Genomic DNA, 17,677 nt, shown 5'->3' with positions numbered 1-17,677 from the left:
TTGAGCTTTCAGAATTCTGCTCAGGTCAGCTGAGCCACAGAGATACTAGGCAGCAACCAATTACAGGCAGCGTTCTGGCCATGACAACAAGAACGCTTCTCAGCAAGGCTTGCCAAGATAGTTGAGCATATACAAGAGGCTGCTTCTCCAACCCCGCCCCCACGTACGTGGATGCTGCAGGTCTTGCATTGATAAGATTGTTGGAAGGGAGATTCTTGTGGCTGTTTCTTCAAAGAGTAAAGCCAGGCTGTCGAATCCCAGCAAGGGTGTTGCCGTTGCTTTCTTGATGATGGAAAGAGCCGTCGAGTCACAGCTGACTTATGGTGCCCTCCTAGGGTTTTCAAGGCAAGAGGCTATCTGAGGTGTTTGCCATTTTCTGGTTCCACGTGGGTTAAAGAGTTCTGCGAGAACTGTGCCAGGCTCAAGATCACTTAGCAGACTTCATGTAGAAGATCAGGGAATTGAAGCGATGGTTGTTATACCCCACTTTTTCCCACCTTTTAGGAGTCTCAAAGCAGTTTGCAATCAGCTTCCCTTCCCCTCCCCACAATAGACTGCTTGTGAAGTAGGTGGGGCTGAGAGAGTTCTGAGAGAACTGTGACTAGCTCAAGGTCACCCAGCAGGCTTCATGTGGAGGAGTGGGGAAACAAAACCTGATTTTCCAGATTAGGGTGTGCTGTTCTTAACCACTACACCACACAGAGAGCTCTGAAAACAGGAGAGCAGCAGCAGAGTCTGTCCCTAGTCAGTTCCTGTGTCTTTAAACCACTCAAGATGTTCCTTGGGTTGTTGCACAGGTCAGCAATGTTTGCTGGCAGCCACCAGGGCCAGGAATAATTAGTAGCTGTCCCGATCACACACAGCAGCATGCCTTGAAATCAACAGCCCTAGCAATAAGTTAATGGCTTCCTCTTGACTTTAACCGGTCTGCGGCTAGCTTTATCACCCACCACCTGTGATGACAGCAGAATAGCCAAACCACTGAAATCTAGGAATGCTTATTTATTCATTTATACCCACTTCTCTCCCCATGGTACCCAAAACTGCTTATATTGTTCTCTCCACTTCCATCTTATCCTCACAACAAAATTATAGTCAGGTTAGACTGAATGACAGAGTTTGACCCAGTGTCACCCGCCAAGCTTCTGTGGCAGCGTGGGGACTTGAACCAGGGTCTTCCAGTTCTTAGTCCAAAACTCCAACCACTACACCACATCAGCTCAGGGGCAGCTGGAAAAGAAATGAACCACACCTATAGAGTTATGGTAAGGATAAAAAAGAAAGAAAGATGGAGTGTGGGGACCTTTATATTCTCAAGGTCAAAATCCATCTGTTCCCCTCAGTAGGAAGATTGGCTCCAGGGAGCAAATGCGTTCAGGACAATGTTGTGGGTACTATCCCTCCCCACCACTGCTATCAGTAATTATTAAACCAACTAGAAATCTCATCATATATCTTCCAGCATCCCACCTTGCTTGATTCTGTGTGGCTGTTAATATTATAATAAGAGGTAGGGGTTTACATATTTGTAAAATTCTCTTTCTCACCACCTCGGTTTCTCTCCCATACTTAATACATACTTTCACCACAAACAAGACTCAAGCATTATTTGTCTGGGTCTAGTACATATTTGTAGTATGAGGCCCTGCACATATATGAGTCACGGAAGGGATTTTGAGCTGATAGGAATCACAGAATAAATGTACAGCCCTGGTCCCGCCAGTCCAGGTCCTTGTTTGAGAATATATCCTCCTTATGCAAATCTTCCGGAAAGAATACACAACCAAGATCTGAACGCCGTCACAGAACTGTCTGTCAAAGATCAAACCATTTGGGCCCAGATGGTGGGAAAGTGCTCAACCACATTCGGAATGGCCCAGGGATGTGGGACTACTAAAAGGCCAATGCAGACTCCCTCAGGCACCCCACAACACGATGACATAGAAAAATGTTGTCACTGCCGGTGTTTTCTCCTCAGGATAGCTTCAGTGTTGGGCTCTGAGGAAAACAATTCAAGCCTGCAACACGGTTTGATTCTAATAAAAATGGAAATAGTTTCCACGGACAAAAAAGGTAGCGAGGAGAATATAATGGATTGGATCCAAAGGTGAACAGAAGCACTGCATGTGACAGCTCCTTCCAATCTAATTCCGTGGTGCGAATCCAGCCCACTGGCTTTCATTAACTATACAATATGGCTGACTCAATTTCCTAGCCTACCTTCGTCCAGCTCTTTTGGGTCTCTTCCCACCCCCTGCACATGACATGTGAAGCAGCTCGTCGCGGTGTGTCTCTTTCTCCCACGCACATTTTCTGTATTCTATGTGCAGTCAAAAATTCAATTATAAGAATCAAATTACTTTTTGTCTCCTTTCTCTGTATTGACACATGTATCTGCATGTTTAAATTAAAAGCTTCCTCATTAAAATCCTGTTTAGAAGATACACTTACAGTAGCTTTCCACGCTGTGGAAATTACCTCCAGTTGCTACATGGAATCGATAGCAACTCTTCCTCTTCGTTTCACTCCTGTTTTGCATGGAAACAGCTTGGCCCAAGCCATTTGTAAAACCTTAACCATATAATTGGTAGAATCCTCCGTTGTTGTCTGGTTACAACAGGGGTGCCTGGCACAGGGTTCTCCCAGAATTTTGATAACACTTTTACTGAATCAGGTGTTTCATTTCTACCTTTAACAACCACAACTATTACAATTTTCACTCTATGCTTTCTTTAATACATTCCCTCTTCCACTCTGCATCCTGTGGCATGAGCTGTTTTCTAAATCCCTCTCCTTAAACCTCCTATAATGCACATGTTGCAATATCACAAATTCACGCCCTCTCTGAGAGCCAGTGTGGTGTAGTGGTTAGGAGCAGGTGGATTCTAATCTGGAGAACCAGGTTTGATTCCCCACTCCTCCTCCTAAGTGGCAGAGGCTAATCTGGTGAACCAGCTGTGTTTCCACATTCCTACATTCCTGCTGGGTGATCTTGAGCTAGTCACAGTTCTTCAGAACTCTCTCAGCCCTACCTACCTCACAAGGTGTCTGTTGTAGGGAGAAGAAGGGAAAGGAGCTGGTAAGCCACCTTGAATCTCCTTACAGGAGAGAAATGTGGGGTATAAATATAAACCACTACTATTACTATCCTCCTCCTCCTCCTCTATTTCGGTTTTTTGCCATCAAGCCACATCTGACTTACAGCGACCCCTGGTGGAATTTTCTAGGCAACAGACATTCATAGGTGGTTTGCCGTTGTCTGATTCTGCATCACAACCCTGGTATTCCTTGGAGGCCTGTCATCCAAATACTTTTCATGGTCAACCCTACTTTGCTTCTGATATCTGATGAGATCTGGCTACCCTAGACTATCCAGGTTATGACTCATCTCTGCTACCTTCATCTTTCTGCTCTTTCCCCATCCAACAGATTTTCTGGGCCCGTTTTTAAGAATGCAAGTAATGTCTTGTTGGATCAGACCAGTGATCCATCTAGTCCAGCATCCTTTTTCACATAGCAGACAGCCGGTTACCCAGGAGAGCCAAGAAATGTGCAGTTGAGAGACGCTCTCCATCCCTGCCTTTATTCCAAACAACACAAATGCATAATGCAAATGGATAGTATTTACATCAGAACACTTCTGCTGCTTAGAGCTAAAGAATGAAGAGGTTCCACTGTTCCATTCCGACACTTTTGTCGTCAAGCTTCTCTGCCTGTCCTAAAATCCATCTTCTAATTGCAGAGCCCAAAACTGCCAAGAGTAGAAGGTAGCTGAGGGATGTAAGTTAACAGTAAGATGTGCTTTTCTACCCAGCAGAGGGGTTTTATTCTCTCTTTTTAAAAAAAAAAAATCCAAGCCACCTGTTTATTTCAGGAATTTGAGGGGCAGGTTTGCCAAGGGGGAATTCGCACAACGGTGTTGCCAAGAAAGAAGACGAAATGAATCTCCTACTGTTAGTTGATGAAGTGAGATCGTATTGAACTAAGCTGCAGTGTAAACTTTAATAAAGGTCACCCTAATGAATGGCTTAATTCTAGAATTATAAATTAACTCATGTGGTTTTTGCTTTGAGAACAACTGTGCTTTTCTGGATCTAAGCCCCCCCTGCATGCGCACAAAATGAGCTGATTTAGTGTGACTCCGCTGTCACCTGCTGGTCACCATGAGTCATTGCACCGCAGGATTGCAACCCATATAAACTCTTTTCTTCTGGGGAGATTCTCCTGAAATATTAAAAGGGGAAAAGAACAGTTTGTTACTTTCCAGTATTTCGCAGATGCAATTACAAGTAGACCTGAAATAGCCCTGATCCCACAGGAGGGATCCCCATCTCAGCTTGCCCTTTGTTGCTGATTTAAAAGACAAGGCAGGCGGCTCTACTGGATCCAAATTATACAAGACACAATTACCGTATCGACAGTTCAAAACACATTTCAGAAGCTGCAGCGTGGCACTTTCCAAACTGCACTCTGAATAAGGCCCTTGGGTTTCTATGCAATAGGTACAAAATCAGAGTTTGACCCAGGTTCAGAATTCAGAGCTGTGAAGCTCCCTGGGTGGCTCTGAGTCCAGTCATTCTCTTTTAGACTTAAACTACCCCACACAGTTGTTATGAAGATTCAAATGGGAGAACGGACAATGCCTGCTGTCCTGTGCCCCTGGGATCTCCCAGATCAGTGATGGTGGACCTTTTTGAGACCGAGCACCCAAATTGCAACCCAAAACCCACTTATTTATCGCAACACAGCAATTTAACCTGAATACTGAGGTTTTAGTTTAGAAAAAATGGTTGGCTCTGAGGCACGCGTTACTCTGGAGTAAGCTTAGTGAAGCAACCGTGCAATGCCTCAAATGGGTGAATCACAATCCTAGGATAGTTTACTCAGAAGCAAGCCCCATTGCCAGCAACTGAGCTTACTCCCAGGTAAAGGATCATGCCCAGTCCAGCCTAGATGTGTGTGGGGGGTGATTTTCCACCCCCCTCCCACATGATGAACTCTGTGCGCGAGTGTCCACAGAGAGGGCTCTGAGTGCCACCTCTGGCACCTGTGCCATAGGTTCGCCACCACTGTCCCAGATCCTCTGTTGACACTCTACCACAGTGGTGTCTGGAGATGCCCAGAGCCTGCTGATGTGAGACCGGGCGTGGTGTAGTGGTTAAGAGCAGGTGGATTCTAATCTGGAGAACCGGGTTTGATTTCCCTCTCCTCCTCCTGAGTGGCAGAGGCTTATCTGGTGAACCAGATGTGTTTCTGCACTCCTACACATCTGCTGGGTGACCTTGGGCTGGTCACAGTTCTTCAGAACTCTCTCAGCCCCACCTACCTCATAAGGTGCCTGCTGTGCGGAGAGGAAGGGAAAGGAGCTTGTAAGCCACCCTGAGTCTCCTTACAGGAGGGAAAGGTGGGGTATAAATCCAAATTCTTCTTCTTTTCATGATCCCCACTAGCTAGAATCCATCTTAGCTTTCTTCTGTTTCAGGAAGCAAAAAACCCCCAAATGGGTTCTGGAAGAGTTAAGCTCTGTTAGGATTACCCGTTCAGAAATGGCAACTCCTACCATAGGGACATGCTTATAACCTCCTGACACTTTATGATTATCCCCCTCTATCCCATCTCCCATGGTGGCCATTTCACGAGGGTGCCCACCATCACCTCCCACAATTCTAAAAATGTCCCCAGAATCAACAACTGAGGGATCCCGTTCTTATCACTGAACATCACCAGAATGTCGTCTAGTATTTGAGTTTCAGACATTGCAGAGGAACAGCAACATTGGGCAATACCTCTTTGTAAAATGCAAATAAAAGAAAACCCTCAGGCTTCCATGGTCTACCCCACCCCCACCCCCACCCCCACCCCCCAAAAAGGATGAGCTATTCCTCACAGCAGTTGGTTTGGGGAAAGCACAGACAATATTCACCTGGCAGTGTTTTCACCCACCTCATATGGATTCTAAATTTCCTTACTCTGTACCTTTAGCATGAACATTTAAAAGTATGCTGTACAAGGACAAGCTGCCCAGCGAGAGTCAATATTCTCCAATCTAATGTGGGGGTGTTTTTCCCCTCTGCCCTGAATGTAATACTTTGTGACATATGTATTTACCTTGGTAAATCAATTGACGTTCCTGGCTGCCCTGTGTTTTTCCTCAACAAAACTCAGGTGCCTACATTTATTGCATTAAATAGCTGCATCAAAGGCTTTCAGGAAGATCAACAGATGCTGTAGGGAAGGATTTCTGACACCATTTGCCAAGTTTTTTAAAAAAGAAAATAGAAAAGCTGGTGAAACAACAATCAGGCCCCGTATTGTAGATTTAGGGCTGTGATTAAGTCCAGAATTCAGTAGCAGTAATTTCTTCTGAAGCTCTGAACTGCAGCAGCAAAGAGAAACCGGCAACACAGGAAAGAGTAGATCAATATCTGAGACAACAACAAAAAAAGGCAACTGAGAAATTGGCTGATAATTATTCAGATCTCGTGCTGTCCCACCTTCCTGAAAGAAGGGTAATTAAAGCCATATTCTAATTAATATGTACTTTGCCCCCAATCAGAGGCATCCTTCGTGGCAAAACTAATGAGGCTGAGAGAATGGGCTCTTCCTCGTGCGTCCGTTGGCCTCGGAATTAAATTAAATGGAAATCTTTAATTTAAAAAAGAAAACTTCTAAACTAAAGGTGTCCTGATAGTTGAGGAGGAAAACAGCCCCCCTACACACAGGGAGAGGCGCACAGAGAGTGTATTTCCATCTCCTGTTGCACATGAGTCCCGGTGACCTCCCAAAAGCTCACAGTTCTGTGCAAACTCGCATGTTTTCAATCCACTGTTGTAATCCTATTCACTGTTTTTCCACTAAAGCTCTCTTCTCCTCACTCGCTGCAAGAGGCAAACCTCCTGTTGGTACCCCCCCCCACACACACACACACACACACACACCAGTATTCTAGTAGGACCTCTCCAGACAGGGGTGCAAAAGAAAAGCAGTGGGTTGGAGAAGAAGACTTAAGCTGTCTCGTCATTTCATTCCTGAAATCCCCCCTTTCTTGAAGCTTCCTCTACAGCTATCTGGGATCGGGGGGGGGGGGGGTGCCTGGTAGAGATGCCAGCTCCAGGGTGGAACCTGGGGAGGAGGGGGCTTCTGTGGAGTGGCTTCAGTAGAGTATTAATGTCATTCAGTCCATCCTCCAAAGTAGCCATTTTCTCCAAATGTATTCTGTGTTCTGAATTCTGGACACCTGTATTCTGAAGAGAAGTTGTAATTCTGGGACATTTCCAGGCCCCACCTGGAGGTTGGCAACAGTAGTGCGTGGCAAGGGCCCAAGGCACTTGGAGCACTCCACTAGCTTGAGCTCCTATCACAAGGATTGCCAGAGGTCAGGTTGTGTGTTTGCAGCCACAGGTAGCCAGAGAAAAGCCAAGTGCACAGATCCATCCCACCGGTGGGCGTCTCGACACAGCCTGCTAAGCTTTGCATTGCGACTTCAGAGCCACCGTCTGCTTTTCTCGTTGGCAGATGGACAGGAGTGAGTTCCAGCAGGATTCAGTCCTCAAGCAGCTGGAGGTGCTCAAGGAGGAAGAGAAGGAGTTCCAGAATTTGAAGGTACGGGAGATACAAGCTGCAGCTGCAGGACAGATGGTGAAACTACCCTCAGGTTAATTCTGCCCCTTAGGTGCCCTCGGTTCTCTGCAGCTGCCAAGCGTTCAGGAGGATTTTGCAAGTTGGTAAGCCAGTTAAGCCAGAGCGCTTGGATTTAAGCCAGTAGAAAGCCACCAAAATCCTTTGACAAGAAGTATACAAAAATCACTCATTTATTTCCACCATGTTTAGTCTGTGGGTTTTAATATCTCAGTAAGAGACAGGGGAAATGGAGGGCAATGCATACAGCCAACCAGAATGGGGAGAACTTGGGTAGAGCAGGCCCATGGTGGCACCGACATGTGATTAGATCCTCACCCTGTCTAGCTCAGAGCTATTTCAGTCCTGTGAGACTTTAAACCAGAGAAGCAAACAAACACCAAATGGCTCTGAAGCGACATTTTCAGTGATGCTCTGATTTGATTTCATGAACGGTTCCCAAATCAGCCTTAAATCAAGGTGCTTGAGGTTTGCTGATTTGAAGGTCACATCACCGTTTGCTTGTTCTACTACAAGCACTCATTAATGCACACCTGAGCTGCATAATCCACACAGTAATCTACCGAGTAGTCTCTGTCTCAGGAGAAACAGGCTCTGCGCACTGGAATCACTACAGTCAGGCACTGCTAACCTGGACCACACCACACCTTCTGTTACCAAATGCTTTCTGGATGAGACAAGTTCTAAAGCCATCCGTCACCCTCTAGGTGTCCAGGTACCCTTCCCACATTCCACATTATGCACCATTTATGGAGGACACAGCAAGGCAAAGTCACTTCTGGTGAAGTCTTCTGCTCTCGTTTCATACCAGCTGACCTTTGGTTTTGACTTGTTCTGCATCATTTATTCAAGTCAAGCATGACCTTCCCAAAGTGGACAGACCTCAGAGGTGGGCACTTTGGCTTGGTAGAGACAATCACAAGATAGCTTCTCCATTGGGATACATTGGATGGGGTTTTCTCTCCCGGGTCCCTGTCTATTTCCTTATCCCCTCTGGATGGTTGAACCAAGTGGAACAAACCTTGCAATTTCCGAAGGCTTTCACGGCCGAACTCAGCTGGTTGTTGTGGGCTTTCTGGGCTGGGTGGCCGTGGTCTGGTAGATCTTGTTCCTAACATTTCACCTGCATCTGTGACTGGCATCTGCAGAGGTGTATCAAAGAGAGAAGTGTTACTGGGCACGGTGTGTAGCACATTTCTCTCTGTGATACACTTCTGAAGATGCCAGCCACAGATGCAGGCGAAACGTTAGGAACAAGATCTACCAGACCACACAGCCCAGAAAGCTCACAACAACCTCTTGCAATTCCCCCTTCCCAAATAGAAATTCCAGCTCTTAGTTTCTCTCTCTTACATACACACACACAGCAGCCAACAGTGAGAACAACATTTCCAATAGCTGGATCTCTCCTTTGAAACATGAAGTCCTTTATCTTCAAACTTAGACCTTGCCACGGCATCCACCTGGATGAAAAGAATCCTGAGTCAATCAGCTGCCTCATCTTTTCAATTGGAATTCATACACTGAAACAAAGTGATTTTAAAAAGAAAAAGTGAGTGATCTTGGGCTAGTCATAGTTCCTTGAAGCTCTCTCAGCCCCACACACCTCATATGGGGCGGGGGGGAGAGAGGAGATTGTAAGCCCTTTGAGTCTCCTTACAGAAGAGAAAGGGGCGATATAAATCCAAACTCTTCTTCTTCTAATTAATTCATTGCCGGGATGGGGTGCCATTTTATCTAAGTCGTTTCCATAGCAACAGATACATTGTCATCACATCTGGTAGGGTGAAGCTGCCCCTGTCAAGTCACCACAGCTGTGTTAAGGATCTGCCCATTGATGGAAAACTGGGTTCCATAAGGGAGAATGGGGGAGCATAATTGGAGAAAACAGGGTGGCTTCCAATGGGTTGTTCGGCTAATCTGGACCTGGGCCAGATGGGCTTATTATGCCATTGAGGGGCACAGGTGAGAAAGATGAAAGGCTCAAATAGAGAGAGCCGTGATTTTATGGGATCACTAAATGGACGGGATCCAGAAACTGACAACCTGTGAAAAGGAGAGTATTTGGAAACCCTTTGGGGTATGGAGAAAAACGTAAAGGCCACGATCTGCATTTCCCACGCAGTTGAAAATTCTGCACTGATTTCACAAGTTCCGCAAGAAGAACGGATGGAACATATGCGATAGGGTTGGAAAGTTAAGAATCTGCTTCTTTGCAAACATAAGACCTAAACAGGCATCACTATGATACACAAGCAAGCAGACCAGAAGTGTCAGATTCATAGCAACCATTACGCCACCACTTCACATTTCAAAGTGGTGCTTTCCAAATCTTTTTGTCTGCATGCCTTCCAGCCAGACAAAACTGACTTTGCATTTGTTGTCTCTCTGGAAAATGGATATTAATCATCTGCCAGTTACCCAGAACAGCCAACTGCCCTTTGAGTCCAGTCTCCCCACCACCACAAATCAACAACCAGGCTTAGAAAATAAGTTTTGTTTTTGGCCTTACAACAGTGTTGAGAACAGTGGCCCTTCCTGCACAAGTCATTTAGAACACTGGGGTGCTGTGTAGTTTCCAGGCTGTATGACCGTGTTCTAGCAGCATTCTCTCCTGACATTTCGCCTGCATCTGTGGCTGGCATCTTCAGATCATCTTCAGATCCTCTGAAGATGCCAGCCACAGATGCAGGCGAAACGTGAGATTGAGAGAATGCTGCTAGAACACAGCCATACAGCCCGGAAACCACACAGCATCCCAGTGATTCCAACCTTGAAAGCCTTCGACAATACATTTAGAACAATAATGAAACGTTTCCTCCTTGGACTTCCCCACTTCATCTTCTCCCACTGGTGCCAGAAACATTTCCTTCATCTTTTACTCTGTCGTTTCTGAAAACCCTTTTAGCACAATGTTTTCCACCGAAACGTTTCCAAGCTAGCTTCCCTTGCAGTGGGGTTGTACTTAAAATATTTCATCTTTCCTGCCAAAAAGCCTGGCTGTTTTCCTCGTTCCTGTGCCGTCACCCAGCTTCCCCCTCAGTGGCTGGTCCACCAGTTTTCCATGTCCCTCATCCTGTGCCTTTGCCGCCCACCTCTTCATTTTCGTCATTTCGTTTGGGCTTTTTCGCTTCTTTGGGTGGGTCAGCGAAACATCATTAAACATTAAACCAGTGGTGGTGAACCTTTGGCACTCCAGATGTTATGGGCTACAATTCCCATCAGCCCCTGCCAGCATGGCCAATTGTAGGGGCTGATGGGAATTGTAGTCCATAACATCTGGAGCGCCAAAGGTTCACCACCACTGTATTAAACAGACCTATAAAGCATTGAATCAGCACAGAATTGTTCCAACAAATAAGCAAAAATTTAAAAAACACGATGCAAGTCATGAAATGTTTGGAGGAGGCAAGTGTGGGCAAACATCTTGGTGAAGTGGGGATGGAAAATGTTCTGGAAACGTCCTACACAACTGGTGTGGAAAGGGCCAGTGTTGTCTTACAACAGTGTTGAAAAGGTTGTCTTACAACAGTGTTGAAAAGGACTCAGAAGCTCTGCCATTATCAAGTTTTCCCAGGTCCCACTTACATGAGCATTGTTGTGCCAAAGATCCATTGCTGCTCTTTATGAAGAATAATCATTCGCCTTTGCTGTATACGTGCATAATGTGCTTCTAATGTACCAGAATAAAATCACTTTATGTTTCAGCTGGTTGAGTGGAGAGCTGAAGCATTGATCTGGCCTGCTTCCCCCACTAACTTGAATAATGCTGGTCACCCTGTCAAGGAGACTTGGGAGAAGTTGAGTGGGGGGAGATACACACAGTGGCTCTGTCTACATGTTACAGTGAATGCACATACATCCTACAGGTACATGAGTATACCTGTTTGTAAGAGCCAACATGAATTCTCTTTACAAATGAAACTAAGGTGGCTTGTACCTGGGTAAACACAGAGTCTCAATCTCACATTCCTCTCTGTGTGCATTGAATGTAACATAAGAATTACTCAATGGCAGATAAAAATAATAAAGTATACACTGTGCATGCATTGTACATGAGTTCTCTGTAACTTGTGAACCTGGAATTTAAGGCCTATTTGCACCAGGCAGTGCTGCCAGATTATCAGTTTGGCATGCTCTCCCTTCCGCCTCAACAGTTTTAATTTTTATTCACAGCTGGGCCTATCAGCTGTCTCTCACACCTAGCAATTTAAAGACACAACGCCTGACAACTGTTGGGAGAAGGTGGAGGAGGCGGGCACTTACAACAGCGATTGTTGCACAGCGTGATGATGTCAGTTCCTGTGTGACTTGGAAGTGCTGGCATGGCACTAGGGCAATGCTCTGGAACTCACCGAAAATCTACAGTTGCTCGTGTTAGCTCAGTTTGATTTCCATGAATTTAATTCGAACAAAGAATAAAAGTCAGAGATCCATGTTTATTTGTTCAATGCTGTCAAGACACTTGCGACTCATGGTGACTCTATAAATCAATGTTCTCCAAAACATCCCATCGTTAACAGCCTTGCCTAGGTCTTGCTGACTGAGGCCCATGGCTTCCTTTATAGAGTCAATCCATCTCATCTTGGGTCATCTTCTTTTCCTGCTGCCTTCGATCTTTCCTAGCATTATTGTCTTTTCCATTGACTCTTGTCCTCTCATTATGTGACCCAAGGCATCCATGACATTTGCCTAAACAGCCACTCTTTTACCATCCTTTCCAGGACCCCACTAATGGTTACTACAGCGTGAACACCTTCAAGGACCACCATTCCACTCCCACAATCTCCCTTTCAGGCTGCCAGCCAGAACTGAGACCTGCCAACAAACAGCGGGTGCCAACGGGCATGTCCTTCACCAACATCTACACCACCCTGAGTGGGCAGAACCGCCTCTACGATTACAGCCAACGCTTCGTCCTGGGCATGGGGAGCAGCTCCATTGAGCTGTGCGAACGGGAATTCCAGCGGGGTTCCATGAGCGATAGCAGCTCTTTCCTGGACACACAGTGCGACAGCAGCGTCAGCAGCAGCGGCAAGCAGGACGGCTACGTACAGTTCGACAAGGCCAGCAAAGCCTCGGCCTCCTCTTCCCACCACTCCCAGTCCTCCTCTCAAAACTCAGACCCCACCAGGCCCCTGCAGAGGAGAATGCAGACCCATGTGTGAAAAAGACGGGGCAGGACTGGAAATGGAGGAGCCGGGGAGGGACAGCAGGGTGGGGACAGAGCAGACCGACAGACGGGAGAGTCGAGTCACCCCTTGGCCTCAAGCCCGACTCTGCTACCAGCTGAAGTTCTGGGTGGGGTGGAGGTTTGTGCTGTGGTTTTCTTTGCAGTCTAGTGATTCTTGATTCCTCAAAGCACTTTTTTGTCCCTCTCTAAAAAAAACAAAAAAGTTCAGCCAATGCAAGGTGAAGGGGATTAGAGTGAGCTTGTGTTTTACCAACAGTCTACCTGCACAAGAGAAAATACCCCTTCCTTTCCTCCCGGACCTGTAAATCCCACCCCTGCCTTTTCGGACAGGTGGGAGCAGGAAGAAGAAACACAGGAGGCATGAACCTTAAGCTGAACCCAAACTACATTTTAAGCACAAAGTCTGTTTCCTTCCTGTAGCAGACTGGCCTTAGGGGAAAAGGTCCAAGCAAGACCAAGACAGAAAACTTTGTCGGGAATATAGGTTGAAACAGATAATATCCACATTTGGTGATTACTTTGTCATAAATGTGATAATGGTTTTTACTTTCATGGAAAGGTTAAGCCTTCTACAGGTTCTACACTCAAGTCCACAGGAGTACAGATTTCCCAGTGGGACTCCAGAAAAAAACAGCCTTTTCACCCCAAGTAAGATAACCTGACTGGCCACAGGATGTTGTGAGACAGCACACGGTCTTCCTGTTGACCAGCAATTTTGTATTTCTAGTCCTTCTGGCTAGTAGCTCTCCTACTTCCACTTCTTGGGGAGACACACATACCCTACCTTCTCCTTAAGATCACTGTCCAATTTTACCTTCATCAGTTACTTCATGACGACAGGATAGCCAATGTTCCCCCTCGTCTTTCCTTTTCTACTTCCTTCGTGACATCACTTCCTGACTATGGGCATGTTGGAGATGGTACGCCTTGGAGCTTTTGAGCCGACTAGCCAACTGCCCTTCTTGGTTCTTAGCTCCCATTGGCAAACCTGTAATTGCCAGCTGTGGTTCCTCAAGCAATCTCGCAAGTGGGGAGGGAGCTTAATTTAAGGAAGTTTGGTGGGGAGGGGGCTTAATGTAAGGAAGTTTGGTGGGGAGGGGAGACAGTCATTGATGTACACAGACTGCTAAATTCTGGTCTTTTTATTTCTCTTTTGTTTGGTGTTTAGTGTTCATAATATTACAGTGTGTCTTTGGACTCAAAACAAAACAGTGTCGAGAACTTTTAAAAAGCATTGCCAGCAGAACAAACACACACACCAGGGACACTCTGGTCTGAAATGGTCGCAGAGGAACTGTTGGTGTCCAGAGGACTAAACTCGTCACCTGAGCAACGTACGACAATCACAGGGAAGACCCTCCCAAAGAGGGCGAAGCCGAGTGAACGTGGAGCATTTTCTTACTGCTGCTTGTGTATCTCCTCCCCCACCCCTTCCTCTTTCCCTACCCCAATAGCACAACTGGAAGATTAATACAAGAGTTGTTACAAGTGCCTTTGCCATGGGGTTCATTCAAAAAGCTTGTTAAATAAAAATGTATCCATTCCAAGAGAGGGGTTACATAAAACTGGAGAGACGAAGGATACAGCTGCAGCCCGGTTGCCTTTCCCCACCCGCAGCTCCTTTAATGCAGGAAGTGTGCCCACAGGTGGTAGCTGCTCACGGCAATCCTGACCATTCCTGGCCCTTTCTTTAATTCATTCACATCCTGAATGGGGCCCCAAAAAGCATTTGTCTTTCCCTTCTCCATTTTATCCCGACAAAACCCTGTGTGGTAGATTAGGCTAATAGAGGCCCCTTCCGCACATGTAGAATAATGCGTTTTCAATCCAGTTTCACAACAGTTTGCAAGTGGATCTTGCTATTCCGCACAGCTTCAAAGAGCACTGAAAGCGGATTGAAAGCGTATTATTCTGCATGTGCGGAAGGGGCCATAGTGAGTCTGGCCCATCAAACTTCCGTGGCAGAGTGGAGATGTGAAGCTGGGTCCTGAACTCTAACTGGCTCCAGAACCCGGTGTCAGATACATCCATTGATCCTCCAGCAGTTCACATCAATGGGCGGGGAATAGGCGGGGCCTAGAGAGGGCTAGCCTGTCGTTGGCAGAAGGGGTCACATTCGCATGGGATGCATAGAAACAGCTGGAAAGGATCTCAAAGATCCTCTAGTCTCTCTGCTCCTAATTTGAAGCTCCAACCCGTCTTCCACACTCTGTTGGTTTTACTAGGCTGGTCAAACACTGATTTAATTTTTCACATTACGTGCACTGGATATGAAAGCAAAAGAAATCCAAGTGAAGATCCAGGAAGGAACATGGGAAGGAGGACAGAAGAAGAGGAAGAATATGTTAGACTGGAAATCAGTGCAAACTTACAGAAATCAACAATATTCAAACCATGGTAGCTGAAACCCATTAGCACAAGTGCGTTCATTCCTTTAGCTCACCTAATACTATTTCTGTGGTATCTTGGGGATGAACAACTGGTCTTATGGTTCTGCATTGGTTTTGCATTCAACCCCTTGTGATCATAACATTCTGAGTTCTCTCCTAGTCAATGCCTAATATTTTGCTGCATTCCAGGTACTGTGGGCTTTGCCTCCATTGCGATGACTGTAAAAATGGCAGCCATTGTTGGCAAGCATGGGTGTGTCTGTGCTAAAGTTTGGCTAAAATGTGGATGAACCTTATACAACAAGACCTGTGTGCCATAGTTAATAAGCACATCTAACCAGGATGCTTTTATGAGGATATGCAAGAAGTGATGTTTCTATGCTGTTTCCTTTTCTGGGCAACACTGGTTGTGACTGATTAGACAGAATCATGACCTGACATTGCCAAGGCTCAACTTACACCACTGCAGAAGGGTCAGTTGTCAGGTTGGTGCTCATAGTTTGTTTGTTGTTGTTTTGTTGTTTTGTTTTGTCATCAAGTCACTGAACCTTTAGAAGAAGAGAAGAAGAGTTTGGATTTATATCCTCCCCTTTCTCTCCTGTAAGGAGACTCAAAGGGGCTTACAATCCTCCTCCCCCCCCCCCCCCACAACAAACACCCTGTGAGGTGGGTGGGGCTGAGAGAGCTCCAAAGAATTAGGACTATCTCAAGGTCACCCAGCTGGTGTGTGTTGGAGTGCACCAGCTAATTTGGTTCCCCAGATAATCCTCCACAGCTCAAGTGGCAGAGCAGGGAATCAAACCCGGTCCTCCATATTAGAGTGCACCTGCTCTTAACCATTAGAGATGATTTCTCATTGCCTGCCTCTGCATCACATCCCTGGTATTCCTTGGAGGTCTTCCATCTAAATACTAGCCACGATTGGGCCTGAGAGTTTCCCAGGTCCTAGATTGACACCTAGAATACTACACTATGCTAGATCTCTACTTGTATGGAATAGTGGCTAAGAAAATGAAATGAGATTCAGGAGATGCCCAGTTCAAACCTTACATTTGTCCCAAATTCACTAGGAGGGCTCAGACAGGCCCCTGCTTCCTCTGTACCACAATAACCATGGAAGGATGGGTGACAAGTGCTGTTAGCGCTGATAAAGACAGTGGCTGCAACATCAAGAAGTAGCCATTAGGTGCCAAAGAGCCACCACAGAAAGAAGTTACAGGTGATTTCCAACCCACTGTTTTTCATTGGTGTCAGGGACGATTGGCTGTCTACTGGTCTGGAAAAAATTCCAGTAGGGCACTGTCCTGGATGGCTCCCTTTTCCAGAGCCCCATCTTGTCCCATGGTGGAACAGGTGAGAAGGAACACTGTGGGGCACCATCCAGGCATGTTGAGGCATTGGGTAGCCCTGCAGTGGTTCTTGCCAGCTCTTTAGAGCTCCATCAGATGAAGGGGGCATAGCAGCTGGAAGAGAAATAACCTTTTCCCTGGAGCCAATTTGGGCCAACTGGTCCATTTGTGAATTATAAGGCAAGAGACCAAGAATGGCAACATCAAAACAAAACATCTTCAGATACCTCACACACTTTTGTCCTTTCCAAGGCTAGTTACAGAACTGACATTCCTAGCTCAGTAACATTCTATTGAATATGGCATCTTAGCCCAGGAAAAGCCAGTTCCTGCCAACATGATGACTAGGGTTGCCAACCTCCAGGGTGGGTACGAAGGTCTCCTGGAACCACAACTGATTTTCAGACTACAGCGGCCAGTTCCACTTTAGAAGGTGACTGCTTTGGTTGGTGGACTCTATGGCATTATATCCCACTTTCCAGGTTCCAATCCCAAGCCTCCAGGAATTTCCCAACCTATGGTAACCCTACATGATGCCCCTCTTGTACATAAATATGTAATGTGTCCACCCTTGGAGAGAGCCTACCTCTGGTTTCACTGGAGCCTGGGTTTGTTGACAAGCTTGTTTCATAACAACCAAAGAATGAGAGAATGCCCTTTTGGTCTACAGTGAAGCTCACCAGGACAGCCAAGGTGAGCCCGATCATAGAAGCTAAGCATGGTCAGCCCTGTAAGGAGACTCAAGGCAGATTACAAACTCCTTTCCCTTCCTCTCCCCACAACAAACACCTTGTGAGGCAGGTGGGACTGAGAGAGCTTGGAAAAAACTTTGACTAGCCCATAGTCACCCAGCAAGACTTTAGGAGTGTGGAAACACATCTGGTTCACCAGATAAGCCTCTGCCACTGAGGTGGAGGAGTGGGGAATCAAACCCAGTTCTCCAGATTAGAACCCACCTGCTCTTAACCACTACACCACGGTGGCTCCTCTTAGCTCAGGAGGCAATGGCAAACCACCTCTGCAAGTCTCTTGCCTTGAAAACCTTACAGGTTCGCCATCAATCAACTGTGCCTCGACAGCACTTTCTGCCACCACAGATGTACATT

General features: G+C 46.3%; 1 protein-coding gene across 3 annotated transcripts in view; it reads left to right on the top strand.

Moving 5' to 3' along the window:
- The window catches only part of KIRREL3 (kirre like nephrin family adhesion molecule 3), a 786,157-nt gene extending 771,778 nt beyond the window's left edge, over nucleotides 1-14,379 (top strand). For 2 of the 3 annotated variants that reach the window (XM_048512011.1, XM_048512010.1), the window contains 2 exons: nucleotides 7,516-7,602; nucleotides 12,363-14,379. In XM_048512011.1, coding sequence (XP_048367968.1) covers nucleotides 7,516-7,602; nucleotides 12,363-12,806 — 531 coding nt within the window. In that variant the 3' untranslated portion in view covers nucleotides 12,807-14,379. The remainder of the gene's footprint in view (nucleotides 1-7,515; nucleotides 7,603-12,362) is intronic. The other variant, XM_048512012.1, reaches the window with a different exon arrangement.
- The last annotated feature ends 3,298 nt before the right edge of the window (nucleotides 14,380-17,677 follow it).

This window comes from Sphaerodactylus townsendi, linkage group LG12, assembly GCF_021028975.2.
Source record: "Sphaerodactylus townsendi isolate TG3544 linkage group LG12, MPM_Stown_v2.3, whole genome shotgun sequence".
NCBI classification, from domain to species: domain Eukaryota; kingdom Metazoa; phylum Chordata; class Lepidosauria; order Squamata; family Sphaerodactylidae; genus Sphaerodactylus; species Sphaerodactylus townsendi.
The sequence above is the reverse complement of the archived record's forward strand: the minus strand, read 5'-3'. Positions and strand labels throughout refer to the sequence as shown.